The sequence below is a fragment of the Parambassis ranga genome, chromosome 9 (assembly GCF_900634625.1).
Source record: "Parambassis ranga chromosome 9, fParRan2.1, whole genome shotgun sequence".
NCBI lineage: Eukaryota > Metazoa > Chordata > Actinopteri > Ambassidae > Parambassis > Parambassis ranga.
The window spans coordinates 8,979,353-8,999,945 of NC_041030.1; the positions used below are offsets into that span (position 1 = coordinate 8,979,353).

General features: G+C 43.5%; 2 protein-coding genes across 4 annotated transcripts; both read right to left on the reverse strand.

The window, feature by feature from the left end:
* Positions 1-1,501: 1,501 nt before the first annotated feature.
* disp3 (dispatched RND transporter family member 3) lies at positions 1,502-8,692 on the reverse strand. Its single transcript, XM_028414585.1, has 20 exons — positions 7,705-8,692; positions 7,397-7,616; positions 7,161-7,297; positions 6,822-6,956; positions 6,059-6,219; positions 5,768-5,907; positions 5,558-5,649; positions 5,269-5,433; positions 4,784-4,945; positions 4,552-4,698; positions 4,336-4,472; positions 4,051-4,220; positions 3,818-3,948; positions 3,355-3,539; positions 3,133-3,259; positions 2,686-2,831; positions 2,435-2,594; positions 2,238-2,351; positions 1,987-2,159; positions 1,502-1,858 (listed from the first exon to the last, which is right to left on the reverse strand). The coding sequence occupies exons 1-20, from the start codon at positions 8,690-8,692 to the stop codon at positions 1,502-1,504; spliced, it is 4,047 nt and encodes a 1,348-aa protein (XP_028270386.1).
* Positions 8,693-13,927: 5,235 nt separating this feature from the next.
* Positions 13,928-20,534, reverse strand: LOC114441095 (dynamin-1-like protein). Of its 3 annotated transcripts, none has more exons than XM_028413871.1 (18): positions 20,390-20,534; positions 19,780-19,900; positions 19,471-19,612; positions 19,205-19,243; positions 18,951-18,997; positions 18,774-18,845; positions 18,593-18,679; positions 18,279-18,441; positions 17,738-17,858; positions 17,290-17,628; positions 16,842-16,962; positions 16,566-16,721; positions 16,381-16,470; positions 16,196-16,294; positions 15,896-16,012; positions 15,698-15,807; positions 15,425-15,584; positions 13,928-15,294 (listed from the first exon to the last, which is right to left on the reverse strand). In XM_028413871.1, exons 2-18 carry the CDS (start codon positions 19,879-19,881, stop codon positions 15,238-15,240), a joined length of 2,022 nt encoding a protein of 673 aa, XP_028269672.1. In that variant the 5' UTR covers positions 19,882-19,900; positions 20,390-20,534; the 3' UTR covers positions 13,928-15,237. The 3 variants fall into 3 exon arrangements, with proteins under 3 accessions (XP_028269672.1, XP_028269674.1, XP_028269673.1); XM_028413873.1 differs by having other exon boundaries at positions 19,780-19,904; positions 20,390-20,409; XM_028413872.1 differs by lacking the exon at positions 19,205-19,243 and having other exon boundaries at positions 13,930-15,294; positions 19,780-19,904.
* Positions 20,535-20,593: the final 59 nt, after the last annotated feature.

Genomic DNA, 20,593 nt, shown 5'->3' on the forward strand with positions numbered 1-20,593 from the left:
CATTCATAAATAAATAAACCCGATTGCTGAACGATGCACGAACATTACTGTTTTACATGAATGTACTTCTTTCTTTATCTGCTAGAAGCTTACTTTCACATTTAAAAATCTAAACGGAGAAATTAAATTAAAAAAAGAGGCTCTCTGGAAGCAAAGTTTTTTTCTGATTTGACTCCTAAACAGCTCTTTATGTCTTATCCCTCTTTAATAACCAAAACATAAAACATTGATGCTCTGCTATTCAGTTAAATGTGAGCTGTTTCCTATGAATAATTAACAGCAGCCATCCGATGATGTGACGCTGTCATGTGACTGTAAGCAAACAGTGACAGGTCTTCATCCTGCTCTGCTGCTCTGTTACATAACAATGCAGAAGAAAACAGTGCTGAGCGTTCACTGAAGAAAAGACCTGAGGCTTTCTGCACCTGCTTTATTTGACTGTCACAAGTAACACACACACACAGAAATTTACTGCTCCTGCTGCAATTGAGACAGTCCCTGTCTTTAACCATTATTGTGTTATGGTGTTTGACAAACGGCCCTCACCTCACTGTTGGGGCAACAAGGAGCCGCCATCGATGGCTGCTTAAGTGGTGCTCTAAACTGTGTGAGAGCAGAGGACCGGGTTACAGTGAGTGACTGTGAGTGTGGTGGAGGGCATGCAAAGGGTACACCTGAGGAGCTGACAAGTGCTCTCTTCCCATTGATTCTGATGGTAAAAAAGACTTGACGCAGTCAAAGATCTGAGATACAACTATGTGAAGTCATAAAAGAAGGTGGCAACTTGTGCTAAGTGCTGGCTTACACCCGTGTGTGTTGGCAGCATCCAAAGTTCAGTTCAGAGGGTGTTCTGAGGAGAGCATCATACTGAGACATTTACATCGTACATTTAACAAAACAGTATAAATTTGGTTTGAACAACTTTTCATACAGCCACAGCGGGACATTATGTGGCCAAGAAGAAATAAAAACACACTAAGAAAACACAAAAAATTAAACAAACAGGATGTTTCACAATCTGAATCATGTCAGCCAGTGTCACACTAATCTTCATGGACGTCAGAGCGCTGCACTCTGTCAGTGTTTTTAACAGCAGCAGGTCACAGAACAGTCAGCAGCTCTTCACAACTCAAAAGCTTACACTGATGAAAACGGTGACTCAGCCAGTGTTTCCCAATGATTGCCCAGTCATCTAAGCTGAAGGCGATACCATAAAAAAACCTCAACTGAATCACCACATCAACCCGGAAAGGTCAACCCACTACTATGAGTCACTTACACCACTTTTTTTTTACTCACAATTTACTGATTAATACAAATGAAAAAATTCTGTGATGACAAACAGTTTTAATTACTGAGATCATTCTGACATCTTTGTGCTGTAAGGTACAAGAACATCGCTGACATTCCTCCTCCAGATGGAGGAAACTACAGTCCTCGGTTAGTTTGCATACAGAGGAACTCTGTCTGACATCATTTGTAAGTGGACGGACAGCAGCGTTTATGTGCTGATTGACTGCCAGGCCAACGCACCCAGCTGCCCGCCGACCCAGCAGAGAGCCGCTCCCAAAGCTGCAGCTACTATCACAGCCAGGCTGGCCTTCAACACGGCGCCTGGGTGTCTGCTGAAGTGGACAGGGGCCATGCAGGCCAACAAGGCCACAGTCACGGTCAGGGTGAAGAGAATAGATACGGCTGTGTTAATGGCCACAATCTGGCCAAACTTGGCAAAAGGCACAATGACACAGAAGAAGAGAGGGACTGTGGAGATCACCGTGGTGATGGCGCTGGACACTATGGCAACGCCCACGTGGTTGACTGCCTCCAGAGTCCGCCTCTGACGTACGGCAGGAGGATCCTGCAAACAAAACACAGGTTAAAGGAACAATTTGGCAACACACTAAACCAACAACATTTTATTTAAGAGACTTCAGGGCACATCTGGCCTAATTGATATGCAAATATTTCTCATTTTTTTATACATACTATGTTATGACCAGATATGGAGGACACAGTCTGCCCAGCCAGCAGGTATCCCTCCACCAAGTGCAGACAGTAATCCACAGATGATCCAACAAGTATAGACAGAGAAATTGCCTCTACTGCTCCCATTTCCCATCCCAGCCAATACATGACTGCTACGACCAGACAGATAACCCCTGTGGAGGGCCAAAAATTAAATCAATGTTTAAAATCCATTTTTGAGTTTCAAACCTGATGATATGCATCCTTGTTACCTAGAATAGTTATGAGCACAGGCAAGAGCAGCAGAGGATGTGCAGTAAACACGGACACAGCTGCCACACAGATGGCCAGAGACAGCAGCAGACTCCAGAGGGCACTCTCCACCCCTACAAACAGAGCAGAAAGCATCTTATTATGTTATATTTGTACATCAGTCTGCAATTTGACATCCACGCCACCTCTCACCTACCTATAATTTCCATGAAGATCTGTTTCCAGTGCTCACAGGTCTGGAAACCTCGCTGCAGAGCAGAGGACTGCGGGAGGCTGGCGAGTTGTTCCTGGATAAAGTTCTCCCACTGAAGGAAGTCGGAGTAGGTCTGAAAGGAGGATTTCCCCTTGTATGTTGTCTTGTTAGAGGAAAGATAGAGCATTAGGGATGGCGCAACCAGCAGCTCTCTGATGCTTGAAGATGAAAAGCTGAAAGATGAAGGGACTTACAGACTCAAAGGCCATGGACAGCCAGCGGACTTTGCCTCCGTGTATTCCCACTGCTCCGTGAGAGAGCTGCCCTGGGAGCAGGTTGGGTTCAGGGAGAGAGTGACACTCAGGATGAAGCAGAGGCAGAATAGAAGACAGCTTGTTGCCTGAAGGGAGCAAAAGAAAGAACATTACATTTTAAACACTTTATTCCTCAATGCATGATTCATTTTCTAATACTTTTATGCATTAATGCGCCGTCTTTCCAGAATAGGACTTGTGTGCATGTTTTATCCAGTTGTTTTAATAGTAGAATAATGGATTCCCCAGATTGAAGTCTCCATATGTCATACTTTAAAAACAAGAGCCCTAAGCTTAAAATATTCATTGACTATCATCAGAGAATAAAATTTACATTGAGAGTTATTACTTGTGCTTAAAAATGAATCTTCTGTGTGTGGGTGTTACCTGAAGGCAAACACTGTGCTCCTCCTGGCTTCACAAGTTGCTTGTTTGCACTCACAGCTTTACAAATTTTGCAAAGATGCCCCATTTCCTGGAAAATATCGAAGTCTGGATCTAATATAACGTTGCCCTTTGGAGAAGAACACATCAAGATTGTGAGGAAAGCACTCTAAAATGTGGCCCTGAGCTCTTTGTGTTGTTATGTAAGACAGGTGTAACCCTCACCATATCTCCAATCACATGATTGTCCCTTTTTTCGGTTCGGTTGACTCCCAGGATTCCAAACACGAGAAAAACCATGGCCCCGGTGTCGACCAGAGGACGCACCGCTGGGTGGCCACACATACCACCGCTGCATGGGTTGAAGCCAAAGGTTTTGGATAATTTCGTTTTGGCAGCAGATGAGGGCTCTTTGAAAATAGAAGCAAAGCAAAAAAATCGCTGTTTATTGATGTAGTGTAAAAATATCTGTATAGCAGAGTACTGTGGAAAAATCCTACACTTTAAGAAGCCATATCTGAAGAAGCTGACATATCAATGTGTTCTCCCTACTTTCTAAACTCAATATGAGATAACATGACATGAAAAAGACATTTCATCAGTGTGAATAATGCAGTCTGTCTTTCTGATGGGGTAACAAACCATTTTTATGTTAATGATGCTGTCTGACACTGAGACACTTGCTCACCACTGGGAAGAGGAGCATAAAAGCTTCCTTGTGTAGGTCCATCAGGCCCAGAACTGATGCCACAGCCTGGCGAGTTGACACACACACGGCTGGGATGAGGTCTCAGGCGCCGTTGTGCAAAGTACAGCTTCCTGAGAGGGGGAAGAGAGCAGAGCTGAAATGACAAATTCTCCAGTAAAAGAACATGACAGTCCATCTAACTCATGCTCAGAGTGTTTCCTTTGTGCTTTCACCTGCTGTGCTGCTGTGGAGATGCTGCGACATAAAAGGAAAACTCTGGCGTCCAGCCATGATGGGGATCGCATGAGCCAGATGTCATCATCCAGCTCGGGTACGGGCGGTACACATGGGAAACACACACCGTCATTCTGGTGGTGTAATTGCTGCAGGGCTGATTAAAAGCCTGTTCAGACACAAATAGATGGGTTTTAAGTCGCTTCTCTGGCACATATCACAGCTTGGTGTCATAACAATGCAACTAATTATTAAAAAAAAATCATCAAGTTCAGCTCCCAAACCTGAAATGATGACACCTCTTGATGATCTGTGCTGCACATTTTCCATGGAGACGGGATGCTGGTGTTAAGGGAGAAACGAAACAGTGTTGCAGAGGTGCCGAGGTTCAATTCTGATATGTACACTGTCAGCAAAAAGCCTAAAAAACAGGACAAAATGAAATATTTTAGAGTCTCTGAATTGGCTGCAAGGTATGGGCTTCTATGCACTCTATTTACCTGTTTGGTTGGTGCTTAAATTTGGTTTCACTGAGCTCCGAGGAGCAGAGGAGGTTGTTGTGCTTGTGCCCTGCTGATGTGTGGAAAACCTAAATGCTGATGGGGAAGTGTGAGTGTACAGTGGGTGGGGTTTTTCCATGAACACACCTGCAAGATAAAACATGCATATCATGATATTTGCTTGGGATCTATAAGTGCATTATTTCCCCTCCTCCACTGCTGCAGTCATTACCTGAGCACATGGGGCAGGAGATGCCCTGGCCGCTGAGGTTGCTCCTCAGAGCCAGCAGAGTCTGGAGGTTTGTGTCTTGGCGGAACAGAAGCGGGGCATGAGTGGCCGGCCTCAGGAGACAGCAGCAGCTGGCAGATAAAAGCAGAACCAGGAGAAAGACACCTGGGCCGGCAGGAAGACAATGATAAACAATGACAGAAAGGAGGGTCTGATGGAGTAGATAAAGTAGCTGAGGGACAGATCAAGCAAAGATCAATTACAGTCACTGCAGGAGAGTGAGGATGAATGCTTCATCAGAGGCGCTTGCTCTTCCTCTGACAGGCTGAATCCCCTCAGGACAGACAGAGATTACACCATTTCTTCAATAGTTCTTATTTAAGCTTGATCTTACTCTCATTACTAAATGACACATCAAGAACTCTGTACACAATTACAGAATTTTACCTCGGTCATTTTCTTAACCCTGAGTTTATTTTAAGTCTCACCTAGAACAGCTTTTCGTCGCTCCACAGCTGGCTCTGCCACTAAGTGCTTCAGGGCCCACTGGAGATTTGTGCTCACCACACCCACATGATGCTGCCCTGGAGGGGACAAAGGTGTCTCCACTGACAGGGACAGAATGGCTGCATCGCCGTCTGTGTCACAGGAACCTAGAAGAAACAAAAGGAAGGGCCTTAGTGGTGCCTGGACAGCCGCGTTTTATAGCCTGGACTCATTCCATTTCCAATTCTCCCCCTTGTCATCCATTCAACCCGAGGGAGATAATAATCTCACCTGGCTCCAACTCCACTGACAGAAGTGCCACATCATCATCCTCATCTGACAAAGGGCTGTGGCTCACTGACAGGCCCGAAAACCACTTCAAGCTTCACAGGGGATGAGAGTTTAAGGACAGAGACAGCTGAAGGGATTACATCTCGCCTGTAGTGTCGCACAGCATGCACAAATAACATCTCACACAAAAGTAAGGAAATGACGTCTCACCAATTCAACCAGGCATGTTCACGAGGCTCCACACAGTGAGTCCAGATACAAAGGGAGGCTGGCATCATGACAGAAACCCACAGCCAGCAGCAGCTGACAATGAGGGCCATGAATAGGCCGAAGTCATGCACGGCTGGGATCTGAGTGTCAGTGTAGAAGACCTTCAATTTGTGCTTATCACACAAAAATGTCTGACTGCTGAGAGAGGCACTTCTATTCAACCATAGCATAGGACTCATTTCTACCTCCTGAACAGAATCTATTAAGTGATGTTTTTTCCCCCATGGTTACCTGAGAGAAGGTGTTGGCAGCATAGGCAGCTGCAGTCGTGAAGGAGGTGAGAAAAGTAGCTCGGCCAGCTGTTTTGATTGTGTAGATCATTCGTTGCTGCGGCTGCCGCAAATGAGAAGCCTGTCTGAAGGTGCTGATGAACACAAATACATCATCCACCCCTGAGAGATGAAGAAAAACCAAGAGAAAGTCTCTTATTATATATAAATACAAAAGGAACAACAACAAAAATCTATTTTTTTTTCAAGTCAGCAGCCTGTTAGCTTAGCACAAATGTAGAAAATATAATGGTATATACACACTTTAATGTGCTGTAAATTTTCTGTTCTGCTGATTCCATGATCTTCCAATTAAAAAAAACTACCACAAAAAAATACATACTTTTAATGTTCTGCATAATCACCCAAAGACCTGAGCTGCACATTCGTGTAATTAGAGCTGAGTCACTCAGCATATCATATGTTTGTTTTTTATAATTAACTAAATGATAATAACCATAACTAACTAATGTAACCACTTGCCTAATGAACAACAAGAAGTCTGCCAAAGAGCAGCTCACAATAAAACCTCCCATTAAACCACTGTAAGACATATATCTTTAAACAGGGCAACTGTCAAAATTATGTTTGAGTTTTAACGATACCTGTATGTCTTTTTAAACCTTTGGACAGAGTTGGACTCTTTATAACCATCCTTATGTGCAGCTAAGCTAACGGGTCTTAAGCTTCTCAATGTCCATAATTCAGTCTACACAATAGCTTACCTATACCGATAATAACAAAGGCTGCCACTCCGTTGAGAATGCCCAGGTACCTCACCCCAAACACAACATGATACAAGAAAAGAGCCATCAAACAGCTCAGTCCAATGCTGGTGAGTCCAAAGAAAGTGAGGAAGACTGCAGAGAGACAAGAAAACATGGTGGTAAACATTATTCACACACAATAGGAGACCTGCGCACACCAGAACTGAAAACATCTGTCTAGCTTCAGAGGGAAGAGAGTTTCGGGATAAAGACATCTGATGGCATTACTTCTCACACAAAAGTTAGGAAATAATGCAATGCCAATGCAGGTGAAATAAGGAACAGCTCATACTGTACCAGAAAAGGAGGTGAGCACATAGACGAGGACAGTAATGCATGCTCCGCTGATGACAGCCAGCATCATATCATTGTAGAAGATGTGTCTCACCTCATCATCAAACAGCTCTGTTCCCCCATACAGTACCTTCACCTGACTGGAAGAAAGGGAAGCAGGCACAGAACTGTAAATAATGTGACTATAATGCAGAACTAAACTGAAATAAATGGCCAGTGTGGTGCAATGTTTTCCTGACCTGGTGGATTGGTTGGCCAGGATGTCTGCATACTGAACCACAAAGTTCTTGAAGTGAGTTCTTTGCTCATCTGCTCGGTCCTGCAGGGAGTAGTAAGACGGCAGAGGAGCTCCGAAGTGGATCTCGCTGCGTAAGAGAGAGGAGGAGAGATGCTCCGGGGACAGACTCTCATCCACGTACCAGTAGAACTGTGGGTGGGTGATGGCCAGGCTCAGGGAACCTTCAGAGGAATACATGAAGACAGCACAGTTAGGTTACAAACTGTCACAGAAAGAACTGGAAATTTTTCCCCTTCAGTGCAGACTCACCTTGAATATCAGCCAGGTCTGGGCCCATACCATCAAAGTATATCTTCCCTCCTCTCTCACTGGGGTAGAGGTAAGACAGTAATGAGCTGGGTGGGGAGCAGTAGGATGGTCCCAGTGGCAGATCCCTCAGCACCTCCATAGGCTTCCAGCAGAACTGATGGAACTGTGGATGCTGCATGAGCAGTCGCTCCACATGGTGAATCGTCTCCAGACGTTCTGGGGTGAAGATGTTTCTATCGCCTGATCCTTGAGCTACAAACACCAGCTCAATCCTCCACAGAGCCTGGCTCTGCAAGTAGTAATTGGGTACAAACCTACGCTTCCTAATGAGCGAAGAATTTCCTTCCCATAGTCTTCCTTCTTCCTCCTCTGTTCTGGGATTTGAGCTCTTGTGTTTCCCCAATTCCTTGTGACCCAGATCAGCCACTGTCCTTTCATCTCTGCTCCCTGCAGCTGCTCTCCTATGATCATCTGCAACTTGTAAAGACTGATTTTGCAGAGCAGGGAACTTCATGTCCTCATTATCTGTCCTGTTGATCATTGTCTGTCTGGCCAGCTTCTCTAGAAGCAGCTCCCGCAGGGCTTCAGCTTCAATGTTATCTATGTCTCGCCTACGCCTGTCCCACGACCCCAGCTGAGTCTTTACAGCAATGGTGAGAGCGTCAAAGCGCTCAGCAGAGAAGTGACTGTGAACCTCAAAGGCACTGTAGGAGAGGTCTATGTCCAGAGGAGGGCAGTAGAGCAGCATGTAGGCAAACAGGGCACATGGCAACAGGACAGCTGCCCCTAAGACCACTCCACAGGCCCAGGGCTGTGTGTAAACCCACCCCACTGCCCTCCACACTCCACAGACCCCATCATCACCAGAGGAACAGCTCTGTCCTGCTGCACGTGCTGTCCCATCCTCCTCCTCCAGCTGCTCCTCCTCTTCCTCGTCCTCGCCTCCCCAGCTGGTTTGAAACAGCAGCGGCTCATCCTCCACATCCATGCTGGCACCTGTCAGGGAGCCAAAACACCATTTGAGCATCACTCCTTTTTCTCTAATTGTACACAAAAGAGATGTTTGAACTACCAACAGATGACACATCAGGTAACACGAAGGGCAAGGTAACTTCCAAAGTTAAACTCAGTGAGCAAGGGCATGAGAGAATTAAGTCTGTCCTTAAGCAGCTGTCCACGCTGGCCTTCGCATATGGAGAAAATTGAGGGGGGAGACCTTTTCCCTCAAGGGCTTATAAGAGAAAACGGTTGGCTGAGTTCTTCTTTAAGATGCGGATCACAAAAGCTTGGGGGTGAGACAGGCTAAAAGCTGTGATTTAATTCTTCTCTCTGTCAGCGTGGCCATTATCACCTGGAGAGAGTCTTCTGGTGGCTCCCTACATATCAGCAGTCGATGTGGCTGCGTCTGCTCTGCACCAAATTAAATCATCTCACCTGTCTAATTACTGACAAGAAGAGTGAGCTGGGCATTAGACAGAGTTGTGGAAAAAGAGGGGGTTTATCTCAGATGATGGGCAGGCTTGGACTAATAGTGTCAATAGGTGCCACTTTCTTTTACCCAAGTCTTCTGCACACAAGACACTGCAGACAGTTTGCATTCAAGTGGCAGCGAGCTCGCTAACTGCAGCAATTTATCTATTCTCTTTAGAACAGTGCTTTAAGGTCAGCCAGGTAAGACACTGAATCTTGATTATGTGTAAAAGATAGCTGTGCCCAGTTCTGTAGCCTGAATAAAAATCCATTCAAAAAAGAATTTACACAGTATACTGCTAAATCAATATTTGTAAAAATGATTAAAGATTCCTGCAGTTAGAAAGCAGAGGAGAAAAACTCGATCCCTGAAGCTAAAAATTGAACAGTAGTCTTGTCGATTTCTGGGTTTTTAGTTTGTGCTCTGGCATCAAAATAAACTTTATTTTATGTTAGTGATCAGAAAATCGTCTCATCTGGTCACGCTCTGATACAAAGTTAGACTCCAGCTTGCTGATAATGCAGCAGCTTGTGGATGTGTTTAACAGGCAGGTTATTAAAAGCCCTCTCACTTTCTAACAGAGCCCGTTTTTAATGTTCTCAAACAACCACAGGACTTGGATGTGCTAATGCTGTTTCATGCTGGATTTTTCCTTTTATGAAGAAGATAATAAAGCCAGCAGAGCTGAAAACCCGGAGCTCCACGGTGTCTAATATTTCAAAAAAAAAAAAAAAAGAGTACAATTTTGGGCTGTTAGTATTGTTATCATTTTTAAATCTGGATAGCCCTTGAGTTTTATTAAATAGAGCGTCATCTTAGTGCACAGACAAGGATACCTAGCAGCTTTAATGGGAGAGCATTGAAAAGTGCCTGCACGTTTAGAGGACAAATTCATTAATGGTGTTAAATTGTGAAAACAAAGAAAAAAACTATAGCAAAATCATCCAATTATTTTCTGCTACTTCTAATTTACACCGCCTTTCCAAAATAACATTGTAAATAATTTGTTCCAATTAGCTGACGGTAATTTGAAGGCAGTATTATTCCTGTAACCAATTATTCCAGTAAGTAAACATCATGCTGTTTTCTGTACAGCTGTAATGGAAGATGCTTTTCCTTTTCAAAAATGGCAGAAATGACCAACCTTGGAGAAAAAAAAACCTGCAAAGATATAATTCTGTGTTTACAGGGAACAAAACTGAACAAACGGGCTAATTTTGGTAATTAGATCTCTGTAATGCTGTTCCATTTCATTTCTGTCTCTCTGCCTGGTTTTGATGACGGTACTCTCATCAGCAGAAGACGAGATGAGGCACACAGACAAGGGCAGCAATATGAGGAAAGAAGTGGAAAGGAAAGAAGAGAGGGGAGAAAAAAGCCTGGGGACTGAGTGAAGCCACACACACATCACAGACACATCACAGACACATCACAGACAGAACCCATCGAATAAATGACCAGCACCTCAAACATCTGTGAGGAGAAACCAGGATTTCTTTTTTGTTGCTAGTTAAAATTCATGGGTGAAAAAACCTAAATGAAACGCCTGTCACTGCATCTTCACAGCTCCATTTCTGCTTGTTTTAATGTCAATCTGACAATTCAAGGAACTCAGTGGAAACTGATAGGCAGACTTATCAGACATTACAGTTGTAGGAGAGATAGTGATGCACAGCCTCAGGTACACACCCTCCTCCCTTCTCTTCTTGATGAGTTTTATGCTTCTTTTGCATCCAAGAACATTGCACCTCATGTACAATAATTATGAGCGGTGTACAGCTGGAGAGCACACTGCGAGCGGTGCGGCGCCTGCTATAACTAATGTGTTTACAAGCTGCCAGGATTGTTCAACGCTGCTATTTTTCTGCAAAGATTAGAAAAACATTGTCAATTTAGGGCCTGTGCAGGTGTGGATTAAAAATAGAGTGTAATTTGCCATGCTGTTTTCTGTATTTATTGATATAAAAGCTGCTCTCATATGGCTCTGTCTGTGTTTAAACTGTGCTGTTTTCAATAGTGAAGCAGTGTGTTTCTTTTATTACTCAGAGGCCTGGGATGAATTTGTGCAGGTTTTGAGGCATTAACTGCCTGAAAATGGCCCTGCTCTTTTATTATGTATGTTGTGTTGCTGCCCTCATGTTAGAGTCAGTTGGGAGCTTTTTTTTTACATGTTTTTATAACAGTGTGTTGCCCAGGTGGTTATGCTGTACCTGCCTGTTAGTTGAAAGTACAGCGCCTGTGTATGATGTGGGTCCTGTTGTGCAGCACCACAGAGCAATATTTGACATTTTCGCTGTCGTGTTCAGCAAAGAGTCTGCTGAACTGTAAACCTCTCGTGACCCCCACTTTTTTCTGTATATATTTTTGTCCAATAAAATACACAGTGAAGTTCAGAGTCTATGTCCTTCCCCTCCGCACCTCTTGGGAGGGTGAGGTGGGAGCTCCATGCCGTCCCAGCATGCTCCGAGCCTGAACCCTTCACGTGTCAACATTTTTCCTCAACATCTTTCTCTGCTGCTCACTCTCTTTGCCCTTTTCCTCCCTTCAATCTCGCTGCCTTTTCTCCAAACATCTCAATCTTGTCCACAAAGGTTAGAGATTTGTAACCTTCATTACTGACAGCACCCCCCCCCCCCTTTCCTCCCCCTTCTCTCCTCCACACCCTCTTCAGTTTATCTCCTCTCTATCTCATCCAATATGGATATCACATGCTGCCTCCTGCCCCACACACACCCAGCCTGGTGTAAACTCAGCCAGCATAGCACCTTATTTAAAGGAGCATTGATTTCACCACTAGTGCTCTATGAACATATTCCTTATGCACGAGCACTCAGCAGCATGTTTATAGCAGACGTGCCTTCCGTTCTTTACGCACCATTCAGTCTGTGGTTTGAGTCAAACTCTCGACATCTATTTGCACCTAACAAAGGTGTTCATTTTCTTATTGTCGATGAATTTCTGCTCACGCTGAGGGAAGCACCAAGCTCTGTGCGCAGTGTGTGTGTAGCATCCTGGGGATATAACAAGCAATTTCTCCCACACTCTTCAATAAAATGGAATAAATTAACCTCTAAAGGTGTTTTTTTATAATTCTGGCTGCAAAAAATAAAAATAAAAAAATAATGCAGCCAATTTCTTAAAACTTTATTGATTTGCTAAAACATTTTTTTGTACTTTCTCCTTTATTTTCTTCATTATTCAATGTCTTTAACAGTGGATATTTTACGTTTCATCAATAAGTCAGCCAAAAACAAAAGCACTCCTGTCAGAGCAAATGCCTGCAATACAGAGGAGAGACTTACCTGAGGCTGATGAATTACAGGTGGAGCGTTCAGGCCTACTTGGTCCACTTGTAATGTGCTGAACTTGCGCTCAGCAATTTCATTTGTTCCATGCACTGATGAAGGAAAAAAAAAATCAGTTACTGCTTTAATGTCACAGTAAATAACTCATCAAGAGAGGAACAGCAGAGAAACCCTCAAAAGAGAATGACACATAGAGATCCACTTTCCCTCCTCACTCTACAGGAATCCTTAAATCTCAGCAGTTCATAATGTGTTGTTTTCCTCTCCTTTATGCACCCCAGTCCTTTCTCCCCCTCTCCGGTGCTCCCTCCCCTCCTTTCTTACCCGGTTGTCGAGGCGACAGAGTCAGTGAGAGACATTTCTTCCCAGAAGCTCCTCTCTCTCTCTCTCCCATGGCTTTGTTCAGCCTGCTCTGCTGACTGGCTCAATAGTGCGAGAGACACAAGGAGGGAAACGCAGCTTGAAAACCCGTGCGCACCACCGCGGACAACATGGAGAGCCTGGAGGGGTCATATGCATTGGTAAAAATATAATTTGTAATGATTCAGTCTCTGTTCAGCTGGAATATAAGGGATCCAAATGATGCGGTTGTCAAGATACTGCAAGCAAGCCCCCTCCCATCACGTCAGAGATGGTATGGTCTAGTCTAGTCTCAGTTGGTGGGGAGGTGGGGTGTGTTATAAGAGGGTGATCAGAATAACTGGCTACAGTGGGAGACAAAGCCCATGCAGTTCCAAATAATCACCTAAAATGAGAGTTTATTAGCTTTCAGCTCATTTTCATTTTTGAGTCCTGTGCTTACACACAAAGTAAGCTGTTCTCTTTTGCAAAATGCAGATTGACTGCTGTGTGTTCAGCACCAATAATACATAGAGGAGCTTGTAAATTTAGCAATGATTTGACTTGTCTTGTTTTCCTTGCAGTGCCAATAATGCATTCTCCTGGTCTGTAGCGCCCTTGTTCACTCTCATCTAACATTAATGACCAGCTCTCTACTCTTACTGCTACACTCAACTCATCCATCACCTCGCTTCTCAACCTCTACTCCTGTTTAACTGAGATCGCCTTGACATCAAAAGGTAATAATCCATCAACGAAATGGAAGCAGATAACAGAAGTGAAATCTCACTTTTCCAGCAGCAGGTAGATGCAGTGTGGGGTCAAACCAGGGAAAGCAAAGGTTTGGAAACAGATTTTTCTCATTTTCAGCTCTTCATCCTGTTAGTGTGACTGTGACAGACACCTCTGACTGACACACTTTTTCAGTCACTTTAGATCAATAGAGGGAAGAAGAGTGGATCTATCTATTGCTGCAGCACTGTGTGTGAAAAACAAACTGCTCCTAAAAAAAAGATCACTTGTTAGGACTGTATCTTACCAGTGAAACCCAAACACACTTCTGTCTGCACAACTTTCTTTCTTAGGTTTTAATGAGTTCCTTCAAAGTTGACAGACTTCATTCAGTAAACATGTTTCACAAATATTGGCAGGCAAGAACTCAGAGGCAGTTAACACATGATGATGATGATAATACACATTTAAATAATACAAACCATATATTCAGTCATACCTCCACACATGCACACTGAACACACACACATGCAACCTTGCACAAAGTTTTAAAGACAGGAAGTGGGAGCTACTGTTTGGTTGATGGTCCTGTTAAAGCAGGTCTTCCTCATTTGTATTTTGGTTATGAGGCGAAGAGGTTTGGACTCGGGGAGAGACCCGCCTGGAATTTTGGACTAGATGCATAATTTTACACACCCAGCTATATTGCATAATGAAAATGATGATTGGCACCAAGGCAAATGTCCCTGGCTAAATTAAGATGTACAGTTACAAGCTTAACTGCATGCAGGAGGTGTTAAGATAGTGAGTGTCTCCTTCCTGGGGGCAGTACGATTGAAGAGGGTCACTAATATGAAAGAAGATTATGTCTCTGTAACATTAACAGAGAAGAGAAGTGGATAATTGGTTTAGGGAAGTGAAAAGAGGTCCTACAATCTGGATCTAAAATCTAACAACCTTATAACATTATCTTCTGACATTTAAAACCATATCAATCATAGGGATTCTCTAACACTACACAGATATTTTATCCTATAGATGTAGCTGTCCACTTTGACGGAATGTTTGACTCTTTTTAATGATATCATACAAAATGTAACAGTGCACAGATAGGCTGATATGTAAATGTGACTCCTGAAAATAAACCTGATAATTACTAGAGCTACAGAGCTTGAAAAACAACCTGTAAATCCTGTAATTTCTGAAAATGCAGTGTGTCTCCAGTGTTGCACTGCAGCTGTCCTCGACCGAGCTAGGTATTATTAATTTTCTAGACACCGACATATTTGTAAGCACCTGCTAAAGAGGCTTAAAGGAAGCCCGATTTTTGGATGCGAACTTAAATACCCCACATATAATATAAATTGCACATTTACACGATATTATAACCTGACAAATATTTTCTCACAAAAAGATTTTGTTCACGGCTGTTTTACACCTTTCATCATTCGGCCTGAGTGTTTAATTGATCTCCTGCTCTCTCAACATTCACAGTGAAAAGCAGCAGCCCAAGTGCGCTGTTTACGGCGACAGCTGACAGAAAAAAAAGTCTAAATGTGCTATGGTCACTGGTCCATGAGAAAACAGTGGTACTGCCACAGACTTACAGATACACTCTGCTGTAAACTCACATACACTTTCATACTCTCAAAGCTGTCCCTATAACAACAGAACATGGTCCTCTGGCTACCACAGATGAGTCTCCCGGATCTCAGAGATGATGTTATTGGCTTTTTTAAGTGCCTAAAAAGGGAGAAAAAAAGGAGAAAGGCTTGTTAAATAACTGGGCTTAGAAACAGCAGGTAGAAGAAGAAGAAAAGGACTTGTAGTTTTGTGATGCTCAGAAGCTCACAGAAGCATCATCCAATTTTACCTCAAGCATCTGAGCAACCTCGGTCCGCTGCTGCGCCGTGTCCTGTGACTCAATGAGCAGCTCCTGCAGCAGTGGCTGTTTGTAAAGCTGACCAACCAGCTCGCTCTGCAGATGTTCTTTCACAAAGTTCACCAGGAAATGCATCACTGTCTTAGGCACACTGCAGACACACCAAAGTTTCTAAAATTAGACAATAAGTATCAAAAGCAACAACTGGGCTGCCACTAGACATAAAGGAGGAGAGGATGCTCTCTGGATTTGATCCAGCCAGACCTGTCTTGGATGCTTTTGCGGACAATGAGGAAGTAGCACTTGATGAGACGCTGGATGACCTCACAGTCTCTCTGCTCCCTTGTACTTAGCTTGCGGGATGCAGGTACCGCCTGCCAGAAAGGGGGCGATTTAAATGCTGAATGTCTGCAATGAATTCATTCTAAAGTGTTTTGTTCTATTGCTAATCCTGCCACTCACTGTGTCAAGGAGGTTAATGGCCTGGCCTTTACTGGGGCTGCCAAAGCCAGTGGCTGGGGCTTTCTCTTCTGCCACCTTCTCGTTCTTCCAGCGCTTCCCTCCATCAAAGGCCTCTGCCTGAAAATGAGAAATCCAGTGGAGTCAGAGGGTGACAGCTTTGGCTGAGCCTGGGATTGCAGTAAAATCTTTCAAAGGGATGTGAAATGTAATTGCCAAAGCTTTACAGAACACAGCTCCTGCTGTTTAGCCCAGGCGAGCAAGTGATAAATTTGAGTATTTGCTTTAAGCAGAGACAACTACCTGCTGACTGTTGACAGATGCTGAGACCTGCGCAGCATCTGTGAAGTCTGGATGCTTTGTGTTGATGTAGGCAAGCTCTATTGCTACTAAATTGTGTACCTAAGGAAAAAACACCATGGTGAGTTAACAGGGTGATGGTTTTTATAATTAATATAAGAGATCATCTTAGCTAAGCCGTGGATTACCATTTCATTAGTAATCGGCAAGCGCTTCCTCAATAATCCAGTCACTACCTCCACAATGGAGTCATGCAGTTTGGGAAATCGTAGAAGCTCCTTGAAAACGCAGGAAATATTTTATTAAAATGCTGCTACAATAAATAATGCATCAAGTCAGATGTGTAAAAAAGCATCATCCTCGCTTGTCTAACCTGTGTGCTAAAGGAAGAGCAGTGCTGGATGATCCTCTGCAGCTCCTCATAAACAAGCTCTACACAGCGCAGGCTGGGCTCCTCCAGACGCTTAATTTGCCGTTTCACCAACAATTCAAAGGATACCTCAGGCACAAAGAGCGCTGGCCGAGGACCCTGCAAGGAAAATCCCACATGTTCACAAATAAAAAACAGCTCTATCATTTAACAAATGAAAGAACTTCACCAGAATACTAACTGAAGAACCTGCACAAACAAAGGAAGGGCGAAGCTTACCGTGGCATTGCGGATGGCAGTGAGGATATCGAGATCAGTCAGCCCTCCCAGGGGGTCGATAGACTGCAAAGTCCGGCCAAAGGTCTCATGGAATATGTAACAGATCCGAGCACCTCCGCAGCTGTAGAAGAGATGGGTTCAGCTGTGACACTGATGCTGTGTGTCAGCAATGTTAACTCTGCCAAAATTAAACTCAGTCAACCAAAAAAGGTCAATATTTGCTTGCTGCATATTTACATGAATTAATTGCCTGGTGGTAAGAGAGCCGTGGAAATGAAGGCACCGACACAAGATGCTCATAACACTTCAGCTTATACTTATATTACCCAGATACTGTGCAACAGTGTAAGTAAAGTGCTGAGTTGTGCAAAAACTATGGCAGTATATGTAGCAACAACTGTTTCATGTATATAAGCTTGTTATGATATAACACCGAGGTCACACTCACAGCTCTGAGGTTTGGATGTATCTGGCTGTTCCCTCTATGGTGTTGCAATAATCACTCGCAAACTTGGTGACAATCTGCAACAGGGTAGCGCTGTGATCCTCCACAGGCTGACCATAGCTGTTTAACCTTGCCTGGTATTGGGCACTTAGCACCGTCACTCGTGTTTTCAGCTCTGGCAGGCAGTCTCGGATGTGGTGCATAAGCAGTCTGCTAAGAGTTTTGGCCAGATAGCGTGAGCCAGCGCGAGATACAAGTGAGGGGTAGTGACGCTGAAGGAAGGCCTGCTCATCCTTCATTGAATCCTCCAGGCTCTTCTGGGTATTGATGTCGTGCTGACTCCTAGAGGGGACACAAGATAGGACACAACATTATAATAAAACTCTTACATCTCTAAAGTAAATAGAGACATGGTTAAGATCACCATACATAAACATTTATTTTTTCAAACCTGTTAACCACCCCGATAATTCCGAGCCTCACTGGAATGACACGACCCAGAAGGACTTCCAGTGCATCAGTTCCAGCATCCATTAGATCAAGCTTAGAGACCACCAGCAGTGTTCGGCGGCCTGACAGACACATTTAGTAAAAACAAAACAAATAGAAAATCTTACAACATGACAGGATTAAATGACCACCACCACCCTGCCACCCTCACAGACAACTCCTACAGGCACATTCTTATTGTTGAGCCAACCATTCCTCTAAATGCACCATGACAGTAACATTAAGCATTAAGCATCCATTAACTATCAGGGTGCTGTTAACTGTTAAGATCAAGATTAAGTATCAATATGCTTACATGATTGAGTATAATGCATTCCTGCTGGACATTAAATAATTTAAAATGCATTTCAAGATGTTATGTAACAAGCAGAGAGAGAAAGAAAGGAAGAGAGAGAGAGAGAGAGTGAGAGACAAAGAGAGGGAGAGAAGAAAATCAAGCTAAAATCAGAGGGGACGAGGCGCCTGTATACAAAATGTCCTACCATCTGGATCGACCTCACGAGCCAATTTCAGTGCATCAGAGGTGGCCAAGTCAGAGTTGGCAGGGGACACTGCGAGGATGAGGGAGTTTGGATTGGAGATAAAGGACAAGATCATCTCTTGCACTTGAGCCTCGATGTCCTCTGGCTGGTCTCCAACAGGAACCTGAAGCATTGACAGTGAACAGCCAGTGTTACAGTACTATGTGATGATTTCAGATATCTAATTCAATCAGTCGTATCATGTACATATCACGTGTCACTGTGTTTGCTCAAATTAAATAATATCAACATCAATGTCGAGTGACTGAGTTTACCTTTGTGATTCCAGGTAAATCGACCAGAGTGAGATTGAGGACTTTTGGGGAGAAAATCTTTAAATATATAGGCTCAGGACTGATTCCCTGAAGGACATGAAAAGAAGACAGTTAAAAATAAATCTAGTTTTTTAATTTAAACTTGCAGCATTACAAGTTTTTTCACAGTGTTTCTCCTCACCTTGTTTTCACCTGACGTGCGATCAGTCTCCGTTTCAATTTCACGACGAATTTCCAGAAAATCTGTGAAGACCTTTTTTGAGCAAAGCGAGAGAATGAGGCATTGCCAAATCACACCAGATAATACAACACAACTGGCACAGTACACAACATTTAAACCTCTGAGATAAATATATACCTGATTCTTGCAGTGCAGGAAGGTTCCCCATTCGTCAGCTTTGACACCTGAACAAACAAGATTAAGAGAATTAGTCCGTAGAAAATGCCATCGATTCGGGGTTTGGGGAAAACAAAAATGCAAAGATGACAAGTTTACCCATATGATGAAAGACGCATGAATTAGTATTAGTATGAACACAATGTGTGAGAGTTCACAAAAGAAATAATGAGACTGAACAAATTTAGGACCATGCAGATCAAATATACTGAGACCTGGGTGGCTGTTTTGGGCATTTTGTTTAACCCCATTTCCTGAAGAAGTGGTGAAGAATAAGAGGAAGAAAGACAGTATGTTAGCAAAGAGAAACCAACGAGCAAGTAAACAAAGAGCAATAGCAGTTCAATACAAGCATAGCTAGCACTAACAGTCTCCATGCCTAGCCAGATATAGCAGATCTGCTGTTTACCTGCCTGTTTGTCTACAGCATATCCAAACTATATCCAAGCACATTAACAACAGCAGATTCATGTTTGCGTACCATTCTCTATCTTCAGTCTCTCCTTCAGAGGGGCAACATTAACAAGCTGTAACACCAGGGGTCGTCTTGTGACTATTCCTGATCCCCGTGGCAAGAAATCCCGTCCAACCAGACTTTCCAACACAGAGCTCTTTCCACTGCTCTGTTAGGGCACAAAATGAGAGCAGGTGAACTTTACAGATGACGGTGTATTATATCAGTGTTTCACACTCTATATATGTCTTCTGTTTTAGATCAAGCATACAATGACATATATGTATAGATAACAATAAAAAGGTTTTGTCTGTAATAAATATTTTCATGACTAACCTGCGATCCAACTACGACTATCTGAGGTAGCTGTATGACATCTGCGCCAACTGTGAGAAAGACCTCCTGCAGCCGGTTGATGGTGGGAATCAGAGTCTCCATCCTTCCAATAGACCCAGTCCTGTCTTAAAATAGTAAAACAAGATGATAAAGAGAAAGAATAGCAAGAGGATGCAGGTGATCACGAGTATTTATCGCTACTATTTCAAAGAGACATTAGCTGTTTTACGCTCAAAGCAATCATAAAATAAACAGTACAGCGTGTTACAAAAACAAAAATAGATTTAGGTGTCCTCTTAGGAGAACAGTGTTGCTTCGCCATAGGGAAGGTGGTCCTGATGAGAGGGGTGTACCGCCCCACTACCGGTTCGACCAACACCGTGCTAATTCTCCCCGAAAACACGGTATCTTTAAGTAGAATTCAAAAGTGAAACGGCTATTATTTCTATGTAACAACGATGACACCAGGTAACATGAAGGCGAAGAGACTTAACGTATCTGCTATTGCTAACCTGCTAACGCTAATTGGTATTGAGAGGAAGGAAGAGATGAGCTAGCTTATGTGCTAGCGTTGGCTTAGTTGCTACGCCAACCAATGCTCCATTCTGACCTTGTTGATGATCAAAACAATCTCTTCTTCTCCAACTTGTTTGCCCTTCATAGAAAATGCTCGGCGTCAAAAGTACAGCATTTTACAAGAACTGTTTTCCAAAATTAGCAACACATATAGACCGTCAGTTTACCACATAGGCGGTTCCGCATTACCCTCCATTAACCTGATTGGTCCATTCATACGAATGACAAGCTTTTCTTT

What these genes read in the sequence shown, in the direction of transcription:
- disp3 (XM_028414585.1), bottom strand. Translation starts at nt 8,692, where the DNA reads ATGGATGTGGAGGATGAGCCGCTGCTGTTTCAAACCAGCTGGGGAGGC. An exon ending in GAACATGCCTGGTTGAATTG is followed by an intron (nt 5,650 to 5,767) that starts GTGAGACGTCAT and finishes TCCCCTGTGAAG; the next exon opens with CTTGAAGTGGTTTTCGGGCC. An exon ending in AAGAGGTGTCATCATTTCAG is followed by an intron (nt 4,221 to 4,335) that starts GTTTGGGAGCTG and finishes GTGTCTGAACAG; the next exon opens with GCTTTTAATCAGCCCTGCAG.
- LOC114441095 (XM_028413871.1), bottom strand. Translation starts at nt 19,881, where the DNA reads ATGGAGACTCTGATTCCCACCATCAACCGGCTGCAGGAGGTCTTTCTC. An exon ending in TCGTGAGGTCGATCCAGATG is followed by an intron (nt 17,859 to 18,278) that starts GTAGGACATTTT and finishes TGTGTCTGTCAG; the next exon opens with GCCGCCGAACACTGCTGGTG. An exon ending in TGCCGATTACTAATGAAATG is followed by an intron (nt 16,295 to 16,380) that starts GTAATCCACGGC and finishes TTTTTTCCTTAG; the next exon opens with GTACACAATTTAGTAGCAAT.